Here is a 20,240-nt window from a genome sequence, read left to right on the forward strand (position 1 = left end):
GTCACAGAACCCTTTTTCCCCAATTGATCTGGGGATCTTCTGGCTTCCTAGGGTGGATTAGCTAGAGAAGGGCCCAGAATTCAGTTTAAAACCTTAAAAAGACAAAACAAGAACCAGACAGGGGCGGGCTGCTGGCCAAGGCAAGGCTTGTTGAGCAGCTCCCTTTCTGTGGCCTGCCAAAACTGGCACATGGCTGGTGGCAGAAGGCCTGATGCCCTGGCTGAGAAAGAGGTGGGAGGTGGGGATTAGCTTCAGACAAAAGCTTAGCGCAGGCAGTGTTAATAGCCCCAATTCAGGGCTTGCCACTCCCCCGTGGAGGCGCTTCCAATTTTTGGAAGCTCCCCAAGCCCCAGGCCAATTTATCCAGACCCTCCCAGCTAGAAGGGAGTGGGGTCTGCAGGGAGAAGGAGGAGGAGGAGGAGAAAGAGGAAGGATTGTGGGCCTCTTGGTCCTCTCTGAGCCTGGTGGTTTCCTTGCAGACCTTCCATGACCCAAACCAGGGAACATCGTGAGCACTAAACGTTCAGTTGTAAGTCGAGGACCGGGAAGGGGTTCAGCCGGGCTCCCCACGGACGCCCAATGAAGTGGGGGATCCGGGAGGAGCTCCAGTGAAGCTGCCCAGCAGGGGGAGGGGGCTGCGGGCAACCGTGTTGTGTTACAGGCCTGAATGCGAGAGATCCCGGCAGGAGCTGCCAGCTGTTTTCCCTACACACACACACACACACACACACACACACACACACACGGCTGTCAAAAGTCCACGGAGTGAACTTGAAATGACCCCACTCGCTGGCGGGGTTCACTGCTGGGGCAAGTGAGGCTTTATTAAGCCACGACCGATCATTTTTTTTGGGGGGGGGGGACAAAGCAAAGCCAGGCAGGCAGGGGGATCTCCAGACCCCCCCCCCCAGCCAGGATCAATTGCAATGCACCCGACTCCTTAATGCAGCATCTTTGCTCCCGTTGGGTCCCACCGGTGTGTCACCCGTCCCAACGCTGCCCTCGGCGTCCCAAGCCATCATTAAGCCAGCTTTAAGCTCCCTTTGGGGAAAGAGAGAGGCCCAGCGGGCCGAGTGCTAATCATGCGGGGGGGGGGAAGCTTTCCTTTGGACCGCTGGCTCTTCCCAGCATAACTGCTTTTCCCAGGGAATTTCCCAGCATGAAGTGGCCCAAATAAGTCGGGCATCCTACTAAAAAACCAACACCCTGGCAAAATATTTCTCATTTCCAGTCGGGGGCGGAGGGCGGGGGGCTGCAGGCAGACCCTTCCCATCCCAGTTTTTTTTAAATTAATTTCATTATACGTGTTCCTCTTCGTCATGAGGTCACACTCAGTGTTTCTTTATATATATGTATGTAGGCAATTGGGTATTTTATACTCTTTCTGGCCCTATGGCTGTAATAAAGTGCTTTTTTAAAAAAAAAAAACCAAAAATCAGGTTGTTGCCTTGTGTCTTATCCCGCACTCTGCATTTGTGGGGCGTGCTGAAAAGTTTGCTTTGGGGAAAGTTCAGGAAGGGCTGCCAAAGGATTTGCACTTATGAATGCTTGTTTGTTGTAGGGCACAGAACATCCAGGCAAGAGGCAAAACACACACACACACACACACACACACACAAATAACTTGTTTCTCTCGCCAGGGTCCAAAGTCAGCACTGATGGAGATTTACAGCGGGCTTTGGGGACAGAAACCCAGGGCAACTCTTCACCTACACACACACACACAAGTTACACAACCCACCCTCCTGCGCTGGGTTCATAATCCCTGAACTTTGGGGCTGCTGCTGCTGCTGCTTTGTGATTGGAAGCGCGACAACACCACCTCCTGCCAGCCACAAGGAGAGAGAATTAAAAAACAAAATACGCTCTCCTGTGGCCAAACCCAGGCCAGGAAGGCGAGAACTTGAAACAAACGAGTGGAGGGAACACAGGTGGTCCTCGACTTACGACCACAGGTGAATGTGGGACTCCACTGTGGTCGTAAGTTGGGACTACGTACCTGTAGGACGAGAGCCGGTTTCTGAAATTCGGCCAAATTCAGGGTTTGGGGTTTTTTTAAACCAAAAAAAGCATGGGGATGGTGGTGAGCGCCTTCCGCACTTGGGATGACAAAGTTCCCAGTTTGCCTTAAATGTTCCCCTCCCGATGGCTCCTGAGTGAAGGGAGGGGGCTGCTGCGGGGAGGGTGGGGGGCTACAGCTGCAGCTGCCTCAGCAGAAATCAAAAACTCCCTGAGAAAACATTAAATCTCCGACATGAAAGGCCCCCGCTCGGGATATTTAGTCCTCTCCTCGGCTGAGATTTGTCAGTTCCCAAAATCTTTTAGCGCCTTCTTCCTCCCCATCCCGGCCAGTGAACTCTGATTTACCTCCTCTCTCTCCTTCGGGATCCCGAGAGGTTGCGTAGCACGCTGCTAGTATTTTATATTTATGTATTTTATATATTACGTTACACTAACATTGCGTTAACATTATGCATTGTATGGCTATATTGTATTGTGTTATATGTTACGTTGCTATATTATATTATACTATAGCACAGCATAGCATATTATATTATACTATATTATATATTATAGCATGGTATATTGTAGTACAGTATATATTATATTATATTATATTATATTTATTATATTATATTATATTATATTATATTATATTATATTATATTATATTATATTATATTATATTATATTAATTATATTATTATATTATATTATATTATATTATATTATATTAATTATATTATATTATATTATATTATATTATATTATATTATATTATATTATATTATATTATATTATATTATATTATTATAGCATAGTATAGTATATTGCTATATTATATACTATAGTATGTTGTATTGTACTGTATTATGATTCCGGATCTCCCCTCCTTCCGCCGCGCCCTTAAGACCTGGTTGTTTCAGCGGGCAGGACTGGCCTAGGGGTATTTTAAATTGGTTTTAGCCAAATTTTAGTAGAAGCGGCCGATTTAAATATTTATTTTTAATAATTTTTTAAAACTTTGTATTGTATTGTATTAAACTGTTTTTAACTGGCTGTAAGCCGCCCTGAGTCCTACGGGAGAAGGGCGGGGTATAAATATAATAAAATGAAAAAAAAAAATAAAAATGAAATGAAATTATATGGTATCGTATATTATATTATAGTATTCCTTCTTTCCCTTCCATTTCCTTCCTTCCTTCCTCCTCCTGCTTCTCCCTCCCTTTCTTTTTCTTTCTTTCTTTCTTCCTTCCATCCTTTCTCTTTCCTTCCTTCCCTTTTTCTCCTTCCTTTCCTTTTCCTTTGTTTGTTTCTTCCTTTCTTCCTTCTTTCTTTCTTTCTTCCCTTTTTCTCCTTCCTTTCCTTTTCCCCTTCGTTTCGTTTCTTTCTTTCTCTCTCTCTCTTTCCTTTCTTTCTCTCTCTTTTCTCTTTCTTTCTTTCTTTCTCTCTTTCTCTCTTTCTCTCTTTCTTTCTTTCTTTCTTTCTTTCTTTCTTTCTTTCTTTCTTTCTTTCTTTCTTTCTTTCTTTCTGCCAGCAGCCTCCAGGTCAAAGGGAATGGAAACTCCCTCCCAGGCCTATATTTAGGATCAAAGTCCTTTTCTAGCACACATAGGCAGCCAGTCTCCAGGGATCAAACTGCAGTGAACTTTCCCCATCCGAGATCTCTGTGCCAACTTCAATACTCAGCTCGGGGCGTTTGAGAGAAGCCATTCCCCGCTTCCAAGATACATGGAAAAACCATTATGGGGATCGTCAAGCGAAAAATCCAGACAATGGCAAAACCAGATGCGGCCCATAAAGAAGGATTATTTTTTTTTGCATGCTTTTTTTTTTTTTAAGAGGGTTATTAAAATTCAGCTTTGTTCAGCTTCAGAGTCCAAAGGCCCACCTGGCTGAAGAAGCAGATGACTGAGAAGGGGAAGGGGCTGCATCTCTCCTGACATTTAGCTGTGGTTGCCAGCCCCCCCCCAGCCAAAGGCAGACAAGGATGAAAGAACGTCTGGCATTTTTTTGGAATCAGGTGGAAGGATCTGGGGAGCAGACTCCGCCATTAATCCTCCTCTCCCTGCTGACAGCATCCACGGAGAAGCTGCAGCCCTGGTCAACTGCTCAGGCTGGGCTTCCTTGCAGGGGAAGAGCAATATTTTAACAGAACAACAGAGCTGGAAGGGGCCTCGGAGGTCTTCTAGTCCAACCCCCTGCTCGGATAGGAAACCCTATGCCATTCCAGACAAGAGGCTCTCCAGTCTCTTCTTTAAAACTTCCAGTGTTGGAGCAATCACAACTGCTGAAGGCAAGCTGTTCCTTCCATTCATCCATCCATCCATCCACCCAGCCACCCACCCCCTCCCTTCCATCCATCCATCCATCTACCCATCCATCCACCCACCCACACACACACACACACCCTCCCTTCCATCCATGCATCCATGCATCCATCCACCCACCCACACCCACACCCACACCCCCTCCCTTCCATCCATCCATCCATCTACCCATCCATCCACCCACCCACCTACCAACCTTCCCTCCCTCCCACCCACCCACNCCATCCATCCATCTACCCATCCATCCACCCCCCCCCCCCCCCCCCCCCCCCCCCCCCCCCCCCCCCCCCCCCCCCCCCCCCCCCCCCCCCCCCCCCCCCCCCCCCACCCACCCACCCACCCCCCCACCCCCCCTCCCTCCCACCCACCCACCCACCCACCCATCCATCCACCCATCCATCCACCGTGAACGCTGCAACCGTCACAAGTATGAAAATGGCCCTAAGTCACATTTTTCAGTGCCGTGCTAACTTTGCAGGTTACTAATGGAACGGCCTGTGAGTCGAGGGCTACCTGCAGAGGGCTACCTGTCAGATGTCAGGCCAGGCCCGAGTCGCCCCCTTCCTGGGTGCCTACCTTTGCCGCCGAGTTCGACACGCCATGAGCCACGTTCCGTATGAGGCCGCCCACGTTGCCGTACTTGATCAGCCCGGTGACCCCTTCGGAGACGTCGTTCAAGAGCCCCATGGGGTTTCCCAGGAAGTCCACGGAGCTCAAGATCCTGGCCGCTTGGCTGAGCAGTTCCTGGAAAACACGTGGCAAGGTGGAGCTCACGGCGCGAGCCACCCCCTCGGGAATGGCTGCCCCCATCGGAAGCAGAAATAAAGGATCTTTAAAGCCGTTCAACCCGGGAGCCACCTACTTCCTGAAAGTGCTTGAGGATGTCGTTGACGATGAAGCTCTTGGTCTCGTAGGGGTGGACCCGGGTGTAAGGATCCAGGTCTATGACGGCGTCTTCGAAGCGGACGAGAGGGAAGCCCAGCGTGCTCTTCAGTGCCTGAGCTCGGAACAGAACCCGTCAGTTGTTAGAATCTTCTATAAAATGGGTACTGCAGACAAAGCTCAGCGGAGGACTTTTGTGGGGAGGCTGAGCTGACCCAGAAATGGATATTTGCTATTTTGGGACAGCAACCAAAGGAGACCCACCTTGGTGAAGAAAGACCCCCCCCCCAAAGTCTTACCTTGAGATCCAGGGGGAGCTTGCTAGACGTAAAGACGCTTAGTTTTATTTGGGGCACGCTAATTTTGAGGTTTTCGAAATAGTATCTCTTCCGGGCAACCTCTTGACCGACCGGCTTTTCGTGGAGGTTTTCGTCGTAATTTTCAACCTCTGAGGCCAACAGGAGAGGAAAGAAGAGAGAGAGAGAGAGAGACACGTCCGTGAGCTGCAAGGGAGCCCAGTGTTTATGTCCCTGAAGTGAGACGTTGATTAAGTGAATTTTCCCCCTTTTTACAATCTTCCTTGCCACCGTTGTTAAGTAAATCGCTGCAGGTGTTAAGTAAGTGACACGGTTGTTAAGTGAATATGGTTTCCCCATTGACTTTTGCTGGCCAAAAGGTCATAAAAGGGGATGATGTGGCCCCAGGGACACTGCAAAACCGTCATAAATACGAGTCAGTTGCCAAGTGTCCAGGTTTTAATCACAATAATAATAATAATAAAGTTGGAAGGGACCTTGGAGGTCATCTAGTCCAACCCCCTGCCCAGGAAGGAAACCCTATACCACTTCAGACAAATGGCTGTCCGGTCTCTTTTTCAAAACTTCCAGTGTTGGAGCATTCACCGCTTCTGGAGGCAAGGAGTTCCACTGGTTAATTGTCCTCACTGTCAGGAAGTTTCTCCTTAGTTCTAAGTTGGAGGAATGACCCTGGGAATGCTTTCAGTGTGAAAAACGGTCAAAAGTCCCTTTTTTCCCCTGTGCCGCTGTTAACTTTGAACCGTCCCTAATTGGCTGTAGTTTGAGGACTAGTCGTACAGGCGGGAAATCACATTTTAAGACCCGGTTCTGAAAGAGAGAACTCGGCAGGACCTCGTCCGTTAAGACTTCCTTTTTTAAAAAAATGTGGGGGTTTTTTTGGGGGGGGGGCTCCACGTTCAGGGAAGTCTCTTTGCAACACAACCCGCTGACAAAAATTCACGGAAGCTCTTATTAGGGACGGGCAGGTCGTACACAGAATTTGCAGCGGATGGGGACAACGTACCTGATTCGGACTGGTCGCAGCCGAAGAAACTGAGCAGTTTAAGGAGCAGTTTCTCCTCGATTTGAACCGTAAACTTGCTTGCTGTGATCATCAAGTGCTGGAACGGAATAGGGCGATTAGAGCACACCGAATATTCAAAAAAAAAAAAAAAAAGAGAGAGAGAGAGAGAGAAGGAAAGGGCACCAAGAGGTCACCTTGAACCGCACCGAACGGGCAGCAAATAAATTTGATAATGGTGATGAAAGGCCAGAAAGAAATGCATTTGGCTAAGAGAGTTCATGTAGGACAGAGGTCCTCAACCTTGGCCACTTTAAGACTTGTGGACTTCAACTCCCAGAATTCCTCAGCCAGCCAAGCTGGCTGAGGAATTCTGGGAGTTGAAGTCCACAAGTCTTAAAGTGGCCAAGGTTGAGGACCTCTGATGTAGGAGAACCTGGCAGCCCCGGAATTCAAGCGCTCTGAATTTCAGTCTCTTGGGAGCTGGGTGGATCCGGTGGATTTAGAAGGAGGACATCAAACAAGGGCCCAGAAAACCGAGCATTATGGGGCCCTTGGTGCTTTTCTTGCCTTTTTTTTTTGATCCAAGGGAGCAAGAGATTATAAGATTTTTTTTCCCCCCCTGGTTCTGCAACATCACCCATCAGAGGATTGGGGTGGGAAGGGGTTACCTTGTATATGTCGCTCAAAGGGCTTTTACTGGGAAATTTCATAGCGTTCAGCTGCACGGCTGGGCCCGTGTCGGCCACTTCGTTCTCGCCCGCCTTGGGGGTGAGGAAAAGCATGAAGGGCTGAGTGGTGCGGAGAAGCTGGTTGTCGACCTGCGGGGAAAAAACAGGAGGCGGACGGAGATATATTCAGAGGTTTTCAAAGCTCTGGGCAATAAACAGAGCTCTGGGCTCTATCGTGAAAACAGATGCCCAACTCTATTAGCTGATCAATGGACAAGCAAGCGGAGGACGCTTACAGAAGAACAGGGCTGGAAGGGACCTTGGAGGTCTTCTAGTCCAACCCCTTGCTCAAGGAGGAGACCCCAGACCATTGCAATAAACCAATCAATCAATTGGAACAGAGCTGGAAGGGACCTTGGAGATCTTCTAGTCCAACCCCTTTCTAGACCCTGGACTTTTTCAAAACCTCCAGAAGCTTTACTCTCCTTCCTTCCTTCCTTCCTTCCTTCCTTCCTTCCTTCCTTCCTTCCTTCCTTCCTTCCTTCCTTCCTTCCTTCCTTCCTCCCTCTCCTCCCTCCCTCCTTCCTTTCTCATTCTTTCCTTCCTTCCTCCCCTTCCTTCCTCCTCTTCCTTCCTTCCTCCCTCTTCCTTCCTTCCTTCCTTCCTTCCTTCCTTCCTTCCTTCCCTCCCTCCCTCCCTCCTTCCCTCCCTCCCTAGTGGTTAGAATGCAGGACTGCAGCTAATTTTGCCCACTGCCAGGAGTTCGATTCTCACCGGCTCAAGGTTGACCCAGCCTTCCGTCCTTCCGAGGAGGGTAAAATGAGGACCCAGATTGTTGACGGACAAGATTGCTGACCCTGTCAACCGCTTAGAGAGGGCCGTGAAGCGGCCTATAAGTCTAAGACTTACAGCTGCTGCTGTTGCTGTGGTGCTTTCAATTACCTGCACATCCTGTATACTCAGTTCCAGCACTTGGCTGGCCGACAGCTGGGTGAAATGGACACTGATGCCGATGAAAGTTGCAAAGATCAGCTCTTCGGGGGCCTTGTTAACCAAAGACAAGCCGATCCCTCCTTCCAATTTCAGCTGGACCTGCAAAGAGGGCAAAACACAAAACACAGACCAAAGAGTGGCTGTTAGTTGGGAAGGAATTGCAATCTCCGGGCCGGAGCCGTTCTCCCAGCTCTGCAAAGCTCACTTCCAGCTCTTGCTCCAGGTCTGGATTCTTCAGCTTCCACAAGTCTTGGTCCAACTCCTCCCCTTCGTACGAGAGGCGGTCGTTCCTGCGCTGGTTGAAATCGGTGATCTAATATAATACGGGAAGCACAATTAGGGTTCTTCCTACGAAATTCACAACTGACGAGGTGATCTGCACCCAGCCTGGGTCTTGTTCTAGGGAGTTGCAAGAGAATCAATCAATCTCTCTCTCTCTCTCTCTCTCTCTCTCTGTTTTTGCTTTTCTTTAAAATATGGAGGAGGTGGGGGAATTACTATTCTGGATTATTCTGTCTGAGGGGTCCTTGGTGCTCTCTGAGCTTGGTAGCTTTCATGCAGAGGTTTCATTGCCCAAAGTAGGTCATCATCACCCCCAGTTGTGGTTGTCGTCCTCCTCCTCCTCCTCCCTGCAACCCCCCCTCCCTTCTAGCACTGATGAGGTTCCCTAGTTGGGTCATGAAACGTCTGCAAGAAAACCACCCAGCTCAGAGAGCACCAAGGACCCCGCAGCGATCGTTCTCCTTCTCCTTTTTCCTTCTTTCTCCCTCCCTCCCTCCCTTCCTTCTCCTTCCTTCTTCCTTTTCCCTCCTCCTCTACTCCTCAAACTCCACTCCCTTCTAGCACTGATGATGTAACCTAGCTGGGTAATAAAACACCTGCAAGACAAGAAGACGTTCAGAGAGCACCAAGGCCTCTGAAGCTACAAATATTCTCCTTTATGGTTACTTGTTTATGGTTACAATTGCTTATGACCAGGTTTGGTTCAGATCAAAGTACAAACAAACGCACAAACACACACACACACACAACCATCACCTGCAGAACTCTCGTGGGACCGTCGGGAATCACCTGGACGGCCAGGGCTCCGGAACCAGGCCGCATCTTCTGGTTGATGAACTGCTGGTCCGGAGGGACGGGACTCAACTGTTCCAGGGAAGTGTCGGGTCCCAGAACAACTTCTGCTCCGTCACGGAGCCCGGCTCTGCCTCCTTTGGCCTAGAGGGAGAAGAGGAGGTGACCACAGAGAACAGGGCTCAAGGGGAGGGTCTGTGGAGTGGCCCCCTCCCCCAGGCCCTGGTTGTCCCAAAAGTGCTTTTTCTGGAGGCCACTGGACTTTCTTGTTTTTTCCTTGAAGACGTTTCGCTTCTCCTCCAAGAAGCTTCTTCAGCTCCTCCAAGAAGCTTCTTCAGCTCTGGGGAATGGAAGGATTTATACTCCTTGCAGACAGCCGGTCATTTGCCTCCTTTTAGAGAGTCGTTGAGGCCACTTGGAGGCTTGTCTGTGACCTCGGGGGCAGCTGAGTGGTGCAAATGGGTGTGGAGCCTTCTCCAAGTGGCCTCAACGACTCTCTAAAAGGAGGCAAATGACCGGCTCGGTCACAAATGGGTCGTGTCCACCCCAAACCGTCACAGGGAAAGGATCTCCGTCTACCTGCACTGCGAGTCCGTGCATGCCGCACAGCAGTTTGCCGTCTCGAAAGCTCCATGTCTGGGTGGTGCTTCTCCGTCTGTCTGGCTTTCTCAGCATCAGAGGCTCGTATCTAGGACAGCAACAGCAGCACCACCACCAATCAGTCAGAACAGAGCTGGAAGGGGCCTCGGAGGTCTTCTAGTCCAGCCCTCTGCTCAAGCAGGAGACCCTAGACCATTGCAATCAATCAATCAATCAATCAATCAATCAATCAAATCAATCAATCAATCAGAATAGAGCTGGAAGGGACCTTGGAGGTCTTCTAGTACAACCCCCTGCTCAAGCAGACCATTTCAATCAATCAGTCAGTCAGTCAGTCAATCAAAATAGAGTTGGAAGGGGCCTCGGAAGTCTTCTAGTCCAACCCCCTGCTCAAGCAGGAGACCCTAGATCATTTCAATCAACCAATCAATCAGAATAGAGCTAGAAGGGGCCTCGGAGATCTTCTAGTCCACCCTCCTGCTGAAACAGAAGACCCTAGATAATTTCAATCAACCAACCAATCAACCAACCAACAACCCAACCCAACCCAACCCAACCCAACCAGTCAGTCAGTCAGTCAGTCAGTCAGTCAGTCAGTCAGTCAGTCAGTCAGTCAGTCAGTCAGTCAGTCAGTCAAAATAGAGCTGGAAGGGGCCTCGGAGGTCTTCTAGTCCAACCCCCTGCGCGAGCAGAGACCATGGACATTTCGGGCTCAAGTCGAGGACCACCTGTACGTGAGAATGTCTGGCCCCAAGGTGTTTTCCTAACTGAGCCTCTCAGGTGGAGAGGAGCTCCTGAGCTTTGCCCACCTGTTGTCCGTGACGGCCGCCAAGCCAGCGATGTCCAGAATCATGGAGGACTCTGCCGAGCGAGGGGAGGAGGGCTTGTTCGGGTGACGGGGGACAGCCGAGCCTTCATGGCACAGCATGCCGGTCCCGGTCATCCTCCACAGCTGAGAGCGTTTCCCAGGTTCCTGCGAGGGAAAAGGGGTGATGAAACCAGGGCCGTGTGGCAGCCTTTGAGGCATCGTCTTCCTCCTTCTTTCGAGGCCTTTTAAGCAGCATTATTGGGAAGGAAAAGCAGGAGAATCTCTGCAGCTGTAGGCACAGCAGTCCTTGGCGCTCTCTGAGCTGGGTGGTTTGCTTGCAGACGTTTCATGACCCAGCTAGGGGACATCATCAGTGCTAGAAGGGAGTGGGTTTGCGGAGAGGAGGAGGAGGAGGGGTAGGGGTAGGAGGAGGAGAAGGATGACTGTGGGGTCCTTAATGCTCTCTGAGCTTGGTGGTTTTCTTGCAGGCATTTCAGGACCCAACTAGGGGACCCAATCAGCAAGAGTGCATGTTCACTGAATAAGTTCATTGAATAAGTTTCTAGCACTGATGAGGTTACCGAGTTGGGTCCTGAAACATCTCCGTACCTTTTTCTTCAAGATGACTCTCTGCGTCTTGGGAGAGACGTCCAGGACCAGCTCGGCGCAGTCCACCTCCTTGTTCGTAGCAACGGGTCTTCCCGTCTCTTCCTGGACCCTGGGATGTCAAAGAAAATTGAGAAGGGAGGGTAAGAAGAGACTCACGAGAGACAAGAGACCAATCACGGCGAGAGATTTAGCTTTATCCAAACTCTGGAGTGGAAAACATTAGGTCCCTTCCAGCTCTATTCTGATCGATTGATCGATTGATTGATCGATTGATTGAAATGGTCTAGGACAGGGGTGAGGAACGATGGCCCTTTGATGACTTGTGGACTTCAACTCCCAGAATTCCTGAGCTAGCATGGCTGGCTCAGGAATTCTGGGAGCTGAAAGTCCACAAGTCATAAAGGAGCCATCGTTGCCCACTTCTGGTCTAGGGTCTCCTGCTCGGGCAGGGGGTTGGACTAGAAGACCTCCAAGGTCCCTTCTGATGCTGTTACTCTGTTCTGTTCAGTTCTGAGAAGAGGGACTTCATTCCAGCTAACTCTCTGAGTCTATGCCTAAAATTAAAAATTCTCCATTTCGACCGAAGAAGCTACTTAGGTGAGTAACGGAAACATCTCCGTTTATTTTAGTAAACTTTGGTCCAGTTGCCATGAATAATAATAATTGGAAGGGGCCTTGGAGGTCTTCTAGTCCAACCCCCTGCTCAGGCAGGAAGCCCTGTAAGTCCTGGTTTAGAGGCTTACCCAGAGAAAGTGTAAGAGGCCGCGATGTAGATGAAGTTTTCGTAGTAGAGCTGTTTGCTTTCTTGAAAGTCGTTCATGCAGCAGGTGACTTCGGAGGAACCGGCCCCTTTGACGGTCAGGCTGACGTAGGGCGGGAGGATGGGCTCGTCCCAGGCGTAGTCCAGGGAGGTGGAGGGCTTCACCTCGGTGCTGAGACGGGGCTCGGCCACGCCGTGTTGGGCGAACACCACCGGGACCTGCGAGAGGGACACCCTTGGGGTTACGGCTCGGTCCAGGGAGAGGTGAAGCTGGGCCGGGACTTTGACCTAAACCAGGGGTAGGCAACCTTGGCTCTTTTATGACTCGTGGACTTCAACTCTCAGAATTCCCCAGCCGGCACTGGCTGTAAGTGAACAGTCGTAAACCGAGGATTGATCTGTAATCCAAGCTCCAATTGGCATTCTTCACCCTCTCTCTGCGTTGCATTTAAAGACTCGGTTGTCGCTTTCAGAAGCAGCCTTTTTCCACCCCCTGGGTTTGTTTTTTTTTTTACCTTAGAAAAGTTGTCGATGCGGTACGGAGGGGGAAATTTGTCAGTGTCGCTGAACGAGACGCAGTACGTGGCCCTCTTCAAGGTTATCTCAACTTGGAGGAAGCAGCACCTGCCCTGGGTGTCCCTGGAGAAGGTCAAAGGCAAAGAAGGCCTGGTGTGTTTGGACCACGTTCGCTTCGTCTCACTACAAATGCTCAGGTGTAAACCAATTTTTTTAAAAAATCCACTGTGTAGTAACGCCTACGGGGAGTCCTCGAGTTGCGACGTACTTACATTGAGGGGACGCAGGACCGTTTTTCACACTTAAGAACGGTTGCAGCGTCCCCCTCCCAACCTGTCACGGCCGCAACGTCCCAATCAAACCCGTCCTTTGATCGGTTCCGCCTCCACGTTAATCTGATTTCGGATGTTAAAATTTTAAGGGAAACTCCACGTAAACAAGAGGGACCCTTTAACGGGACAGCGAGGGCGGCACACGGACGCAACGACACACCAAAGGACTCACAACGGCCAATGTAAGACTCCCTGGCGCTCCCCCTTTCCCACCTCATGTTGATGTGGAAGGAATTGTTCTTGTTGACCTCGAAGCCTCCGGACCAAATGCAGCTGGGCACGTCCATCAGCCGGACGCAAAGCAACTGGTCGTAATCGTTCCGCGGCCAGTGGAAGACCACGCTGGATCCCGGGAGGGTGGAGATGTAGCCATCGGGATTGGACGTTCCCTAACGAGACGGGGAAGAGAAACACCCAGATGGCACCATTGGTTGGAAGAATTCAGGAACAGGAGACACACACACACACACACACACACACACAGAGAGAGAGAGAAAGAGAGGAAGGAAGGAAGGAAGGAAGGAAGGAAGGAAGGAAGGAAGGAAGAAAGGAAGAGAGAGAGAGGTAGAGATGGAAAGAGAGAGGATAGATATAGACAGAAGACAGAGAGAGAGAGAGAGAGAGAGAGAGAGAGAAAGAAAGAAAGAAAGAAAGAAAGAAAGAAAGAAAGAAAGAAAGAAAGAAAGAAAGAAAGAAAGAAAGAAAGAAAGAGAGAGAGAGAGAGAGAGGGACAGAGAGAGAGAGATAGCGAGAGAGAGGATAGATATAGACAGACGACAGAGAGGGAGGAAGGAAGGAAGGAAGGAAGGATATAGACAGACAGATGACGGAGAAAGAAAGAAAGAAAGAAAGAAAGAAAGAAAGAAAGAAAGAGGAAGGAAGGAAGGAAGGAAGGAAGGAAGGAAGGAAGGAAGGAAGGAAGGAAGGAAGGAAGGAAGGGAGAGGATATGGATAGACTACCTGTCCCCTGGCAAAGGCCCTCTGGGCGAAGGCGAGGGTGTGTGAGGATTTATTGTCCAGCAGGTAGCGAGGTGCAAAAGTCACCATGCAACTGTCCATGTAGCGCCCTCTGCCCTTCTTAACGTCGATACCTGGTTAGTTAACACAGAGCCGGTCAGAAGAGGAGGAGGGACTCAACTGTGGTGGTAAGCTGTGGACCACCTGCATTCATTTTTTTTTTCTTATTTCTTACCCCAAAGGCCTCTGAGCGGCTACCTATTAAAAAACACTGAAAGAAACTTTAAAAAAAATCGTGACCCTCCACCCCAAAATAACAACAACAACAATGTCCCATTCCTATTGCAAGGGATGGAGGAAAAGAGACCACGTGGTGAGAAAGACATACCGATATTATAAATAAGGCCCGGCCGGTTTCCTTGTTGGATCACCTTGAGGGCTCGGACGCCGCTTCCTCCGTCCAAGGAGAACCCCTGGCACCAGCCAGGCATCCCCTCGGGGTGGATGCCTCTCCCAACCCGCATGGTACAACTGCACAACAACAACAACAACAACACCAGAATAAAACTAAGTTGTTAACTCTTGTGCGAGTCGAGAAGCCCAATGGTTAAACCTCAGAGAGCCAAGCGTCCATGGATAGGCATGGTCTACCTCAGTGTTTCTCAACCTCGGTGACCTTAGGCTGGGTGAACCTCAACTCCCAGAATCCCCCAGGCACCCATATCCTCCAGCCCTGAAAAAAGGGACTTAGAGCCGTTTCTCTCTGGGTCCATGGAAGGAGACCCCCACCCCCGAGCCCCCAAAGAAAGCTTACAAATTTGGCTGTTCTTTGTCGGCGTAGCAGAAGAGGAGGGGGCTCAGGCTGCGGGCCAGCTCGTGTTCTTCAAACTGGCCAGCCGCGTCGGTCTTCGCGTTGTCTTGCCGGAAAATCAACGGCAAGCCTTTGGATGCAAGCAGGGGGAAAAAAAGGGGGATTTAAAAACTCAACCGGCACTAGAAGCAATCGATTGTTCCTTTGTGATTGCCTGCTCCATCCAGAGCCACCATAATATCCAAACAAAATTGGGTATGTCTGATTTAATGAAAAGGGGTGACCTAGGAGCAGCCTTGCAGTATTTGAGGGGCTGCCCCAAAGAAGAGGAGGGGGGGGGTCCATTTATTCTCCAAAGCACCAGAAGACAAGGAACAATGGATGGAAATTAAACCAAGGAGAGAAGCCACTTGGAATTAAGGAGAAACTTCCTAACAGTGAGGACAACTACTATAACTTGCCACTAGAAGTTGTGGGTGCTTCATCGCTGGAGGTTTTTAAGAAAAGATTTGTCTGATATGGTCTAGGGTCTCCTGCCTGAGCAGGGGGTCGGACTAGAAGACCTCCCAGGTCCCTCCCAACTCTTGTCATTCTGTTAAACAGTTTCCATGTTCTTTCCTGGAGTAAAAGCCATCCAGGCAAAGAACATGTTTAGATACTACACGGTTCAGGGTGTTTGTTTTATTTTTGTTAAAACCATTTTTTCCTCCTTGTTCTGGTCCAGTAAGAGAAAATGCAGCGTAACCGGTAGGACCATGTTCCCACAACCAGATTTTTGGGGGGGTGTACTTTTTCCCCCACCTCAAAATTGAAAAATGGAAGATGCCTGGAGCGGAGATTCACCTGTCTTGTTGATCAGCCAGTAAGGAGCCGAAATGAGTATCTTCAAGGAGCCTTTGGCTTGGCCCACGATCCGGATGGTGAGGTTCAAGAGACGCCGGTTGTTGTCGTACAGCCTCATCCGCACCACGTAATTCTGCGTCCCCGGCGGGATCAGAAGCTCCTTGCAGTGGGTGAAGTTTTCGAGGGAGATCCCTGGAAGCGAGCAGGAAGGAAATTAATGCTCTTTAAGACAAAATTAGATGTATAAAAAAGATTCTTAAGGCAAAACTGGATATTTTTTTTAAGTGACTTTTGAAGCAAAACTATACATGTGTGTGTGTATTAAAAAAAGAAAATCCTTAAGGCAAAAAATAGATTTTGGGCGACCGCAGATTAACGCGACTGAATCGGTTTGCAGAACTGACCGCCAGCCGTCCGCCAGATTGGAACCGGCCAGCCGGAGGAGTCGGGGGGAGGGGGGGGGAAATGCATTTTGTCTCTTTACCCAGCTCGATGTTCTGGGAAGTGTCGGCGGTGTGCAGGACGGCTTCCTTCCTGGGTTTGAGGGTCCCGTTGATCGGCACGCCCTTGACGTAGAACTCCAGTTCGCAAGGCAGCAGGTTACACAACACCACGGTGGGCAGGAGATAAACGGTGTGTCCCGGCTGCCTGAAAATCTGCTTGGCGCTGTCGGAGAAGATGCTGGAAGGCATGTAGTCTGGGTAGTTCTCTTTCTTTATAGCCACGCAAAACCTGCGGGAGGAAGACGGCGGCGGACAATTTAGAGAGCGAGAAATCCCCGCCTCTTCGGAGGCTCTTAGGAACGCTCCACGTCAAATGCAGGCATTCCTCGAGTTACGGTCGCAACGGGGCCCCAAATTTGTGTTGCTAAGGGAAAAAGATCTGTGAAGTGAGTTTTGCCTCGTTTTTGAGCTTCTCGCGGTGCAAAAAAAGTCTTTTTCCTCGTTCTTCCTCTGTGGAGCTTGACCTCTACGCCCAGCTCACTCGTTCTTTCCCCTTGTGTCGGCAGGGACACGTCTCGGGGCTCAAAGCCAAAGACACACACACACACACCGTCCCCCGAATCAGCTTCTTTGCAAGGAGGGCGAGGGGGGCTCACCTGAAGAACCGGCTGTTGTCCAGCTCCATGGAGTGACACTCCCGCTTGCTGCTGCTGACCTCCGAAGCCTTCTGGACGTTGGTCCAGTGGATGGGAGACTTGCAGAAGAAGACGCCGGTGCCCTTGGGCCTGGCCTGGAGGCGCCAGGAGGTCAGGTGCAGGGGGACGGCAAAGGAGTCGCCGGGCATCACCGCCGGGAGCACCACGGGTTCTGCACCAAGGTGGAAAGAGCAGGGTTATCTTGGGTTGGGTCTCGGGCGCTCTCTGGGCTGGGCGGCTTCCTTGCAGACGTTTCAGGACCCAACTAGACAACATCATCAGGGCTGGAAGGGAATGGGGTTTGTGGAGAGGAGGAGGAGGAGGAGAAGGAGGACGACTGTGAGGTCCTTGGTGCTCTCTGAGGTTGCCTGTTTTGTTTGCAGATGTTTCAGGACCCAGCTACGCAACTTCATCAGTGTTAGGAGGGGGAGGGGGTTGCAGAGAGGAGGAGGAGGAGGAGGAGGAGGAGGAGGAGGAGGAGGAGGACTGTGGTGTCCTTGATGCTCTGAACTGGGCTGTTTTCTTGCAAACATTTCATAACCCAACTAGGGAACATCATCACTGCTAGAATCAGTAATAATTACGATTAACGATGATGCATAATAATGGTTAATAATCAATCAGTGGAACTGCTCGCCTCCAGAAGTTGTGGCTGCTCCAACATTGGAGGTTTTTAAAGAAGAGACTGGATAGCCTCTTGTCTGGAATGGTCTAGGGTCTCCTGCTTTGAGCAGGGGGTTGGACTAGAAGACCCCCGAGGTCCCTCCCAGCTCTTATTCGGATTGAAAAGGGTTTGTGTCGTCACATGGGAAACTCTGAAGCACTTACTGTCCGGGGCTGAAGGACTGTCCAGCCTCAGCTCCATTGGCATCTCCAGTTTGTTTTTCACAATCAAGGCAGAACGGACCGTTATCACCTTCCGGGCGCTGCCCTCCATGGTCACCGCAAAGACCACTCGAACGGGAGGCAATGAAGAGAACTGTGAAAAAAAACAACACACACACACATATATTTTAAAGAAAGAAAGAAAGAAATGGAATCGATTTACAGATAGGGTGGAGGCCAATGCACACAAATTCCACAACCACGTGCACAGACTTTTAGGGGCCAATGATTTCCCCGTTTGTTAAACGAGCAAATGTTTGGGCCTGAAGGTCAATTAAACCCAGGTGGTCCTTGACCTATGACCACAATTGAGCCTAGAACTTACGTTGCTAAGTGAGAAATTTGTGAATTTTGCCCCGTTTTACGACTTTAAAACTGGTTTATTGCTACTGATGGAGGCAGCAAGCTTCTCAGCTAACACTTTGCCCCTGCTAGGAATTAGACTGGAAGTTGGATTCCGCTTGTGACGACGTAGGGATTCTAGGCTGCTCCCTCTTTTGACTCCACCCCTCCCCTTCTCCTACATCTGGTTTGTTACAGCCACTGTGGTTCAAACAAACCGCGAGTTGGACTACAATCCAACGCAGCTAACAAGAAATTGAAGGACAGAGGAGAGGAATTTCAACTCACATAAACCTGTGGATGGATGATGTTGGTTCTACTAATTGGGCTGCCAACCTAGATGAAAAAAGAGCAAGTTAATGTTAGACGCTGGCGCCTGTGCACAACATAACACACACAGAGACATGGACACACACACAAAACGACCACTTGGGGAACTTGACAGTTTGCTCATGGAGCACAATCTTTCTCCGAAAAAAAGCAGATATTCGGGGCATGGATTATTTAGCCACTATCTCAAGGGAAATAGTCCAGATTTCCCCCTTCCCACACACACACACACACACACAGCAAACTGAATTCTTGAAAAAGTAGATGGCGAAAATGACGGAAGTTGCTAAGATGGCAAGATTGACCGTATTTGATTATTCATTAATGGTGACTGGAAGCTGGACTTTTTGCACAAGACAGAAGAAAAAAAATGAAATTATGATACGTGGGCTGGATGATTGGAAAAAACAGTAACACAAAAAAAAATATGCGCGTTGTAATGTTTGGTTTTTAATGTTCCAGAATAACAGAGCTGGAAGGGATCGTGGAGGTCTTCTAGTCCAACCCCGCCTCCGGTTTCAGAGTCAGGTTGTTACGTTTTATAATTAAGAGTTTTGTGTTTAGTGCTAAACGTAAACCGTTTCCCTGAAAAGAATAAAGTACTCAAGGCTGGACTCACCGTTGAGGAAGAATTGCTTTTATCGGGAGCCGCATACCGGAAAAATATTCCCACTTTGTCAACGGAGACAGGACTGACGGCCTCCCAGCCGTTGACTCTTACTTGCAGCTGGTGAATTCTCAGGTCGTGGGTATGCCTGGGTGGGGTAGGGGGGGTTAAAAATAAATCAATTTACGTTAAGACCCACGGAATGGTATTTATGAGAGAGACAGGCCCAAACTGACATCCCAAACGAGGAAAACAAAATTATTACCTCTTTTCTACATTACAACAACCAAATAAAATGTTGAATAAAGTACAAAACGTGTAATAAAATGATGTTCAACAAGAGAACCGCTGGTTTTTCCTTCCCCCCCCTCCTGCCCTACCTGTGCCTCAGTTTCCCCTTGGCTTCGAAGGCGAAGGGGACCTCTTCTCCCGCGAGGACCTCCCGCCACTCGCTGACTTTGTGGGCTTCGTCCAGAAAGGTCTCGTTTTCTTCTGGCAGGAACGGGGGGCTCCCGCTGTGCAGGAGGGCCGCGCTGGAAAGCGAGAATCGAGACGGTGAGTTCGAGTCCTGCCTTCAAGAGGAAAGCCAGCTGGGTGACCTTCGGCCAGTTAACTCTCTCTTATCTCAGTTTGCTTCACAGGAGGAAAAACAGGAGGAGGAGGAGGACAGTGTGTTGGAAATATTCGCTGTCTTGAGTAATTCAAGGGGGTTGGACTAGATGACCTCCAAGGTCCCTTCCAATTTTATTATTATTATTATTATTATTATAATTCGTCAAATGAATACGGGCAGTCCTTGACTTAAAACGGTTCTCTTAGTGACCTATTCAAAGTTACAACACCCTGAAAAAAAAGTGATGGAGGACCCCACACCCCACCCCTGCTTTCTTACCGAGTCGGGGTGGTGGTCATCGTGGCAAACCAGAGGGTGCAACCGGTGTGATTCCGCAGAGCGAAGGGCACAAAGGGCTGCCTCCGCTTAGGCGCCTTCATTTCAGCTGCGGAAGGAAGGAAGGAAGGAAGGAAGAGTGAGGGAGGGAGGGAAGTGCTGGCCTAACTTACAGGGCTCAGCCTCTTTCGCCTGGGTCAGGAATGTCTTCCCCGCAAGAGGAGGGGGGTCTTTTTCCCTTTATGGGACAAGCAGACCCCTTCCCAAGTCTCAATGGCTTGGGCTAGTGTGCCTCCTAAAAGCCCACCCAGATATTGGGAAGGGAAGGAGGAAGAGAGAAGGGAAGAAGAAAGGAAAGGAAAGGAAGGGAAGGAAGGGAAAAGAAAGGAAGGGAAGGGAAGGAGAAAGAGAGAAGGGAAGGAAAAAGGAAAGGAAAGGAAAGGAAAGGAAGGGAAGGGAAGGAAGGGAAAAGAAAGGAAGGGAAGGGAAGGGAAGGAGGAAGAGAGAAGGGAAGGAGAAAGGAAGGGAAAGGAAAGGAAGGGAAG

The 20,240-nt window shown here is 49.8% G+C and overlaps 1 protein-coding gene across 1 annotated transcript in view; it reads right to left on the reverse strand.

Moving 5' to 3' along the window:
• Window positions 1–20,240, reverse strand: part of VPS13D (vacuolar protein sorting 13 homolog D) — a 67,391-nt gene that overhangs the window by 15,376 nt on the left and 31,775 nt on the right. Inside the window, exons 41-65 of the mRNA XM_015812740.1 lie at window positions 19,699–19,804; window positions 19,187–19,339; window positions 18,819–18,954; window positions 18,158–18,205; window positions 17,471–17,621; window positions 16,604–16,814; window positions 15,989–16,236; window positions 15,505–15,696; window positions 14,665–14,791; window positions 14,239–14,381; window positions 13,854–13,984; window positions 13,107–13,282; window positions 12,561–12,684; window positions 12,029–12,264; window positions 11,286–11,394; window positions 10,678–10,841; window positions 9,848–9,956; window positions 9,233–9,412; window positions 8,400–8,507; window positions 8,144–8,293; window positions 7,202–7,351; window positions 6,534–6,630; window positions 5,513–5,661; window positions 5,194–5,328; window positions 4,908–5,075 (exon numbers count right to left, since the gene is read on the reverse strand). Coding sequence (XP_015668226.1) covers window positions 4,908–5,075; window positions 5,194–5,328; window positions 5,513–5,661; window positions 6,534–6,630; window positions 7,202–7,351; window positions 8,144–8,293; window positions 8,400–8,507; window positions 9,233–9,412; window positions 9,848–9,956; window positions 10,678–10,841; window positions 11,286–11,394; window positions 12,029–12,264; window positions 12,561–12,684; window positions 13,107–13,282; window positions 13,854–13,984; window positions 14,239–14,381; window positions 14,665–14,791; window positions 15,505–15,696; window positions 15,989–16,236; window positions 16,604–16,814; window positions 17,471–17,621; window positions 18,158–18,205; window positions 18,819–18,954; window positions 19,187–19,339; window positions 19,699–19,804 — 3,701 coding nt within the window. The remainder of the gene's footprint in view (window positions 1–4,907; window positions 5,076–5,193; window positions 5,329–5,512; window positions 5,662–6,533; window positions 6,631–7,201; window positions 7,352–8,143; window positions 8,294–8,399; window positions 8,508–9,232; window positions 9,413–9,847; window positions 9,957–10,677; window positions 10,842–11,285; window positions 11,395–12,028; window positions 12,265–12,560; window positions 12,685–13,106; window positions 13,283–13,853; window positions 13,985–14,238; window positions 14,382–14,664; window positions 14,792–15,504; window positions 15,697–15,988; window positions 16,237–16,603; window positions 16,815–17,470; window positions 17,622–18,157; window positions 18,206–18,818; window positions 18,955–19,186; window positions 19,340–19,698; window positions 19,805–20,240) is intronic.

This window comes from Protobothrops mucrosquamatus, unplaced genomic scaffold (assembly GCF_001527695.2).
Source record: "Protobothrops mucrosquamatus isolate PMUCROS unplaced genomic scaffold, P.Mucros_1.0 scaffold109, whole genome shotgun sequence".
NCBI lineage: Eukaryota > Metazoa > Chordata > Lepidosauria > Squamata > Viperidae > Protobothrops > Protobothrops mucrosquamatus.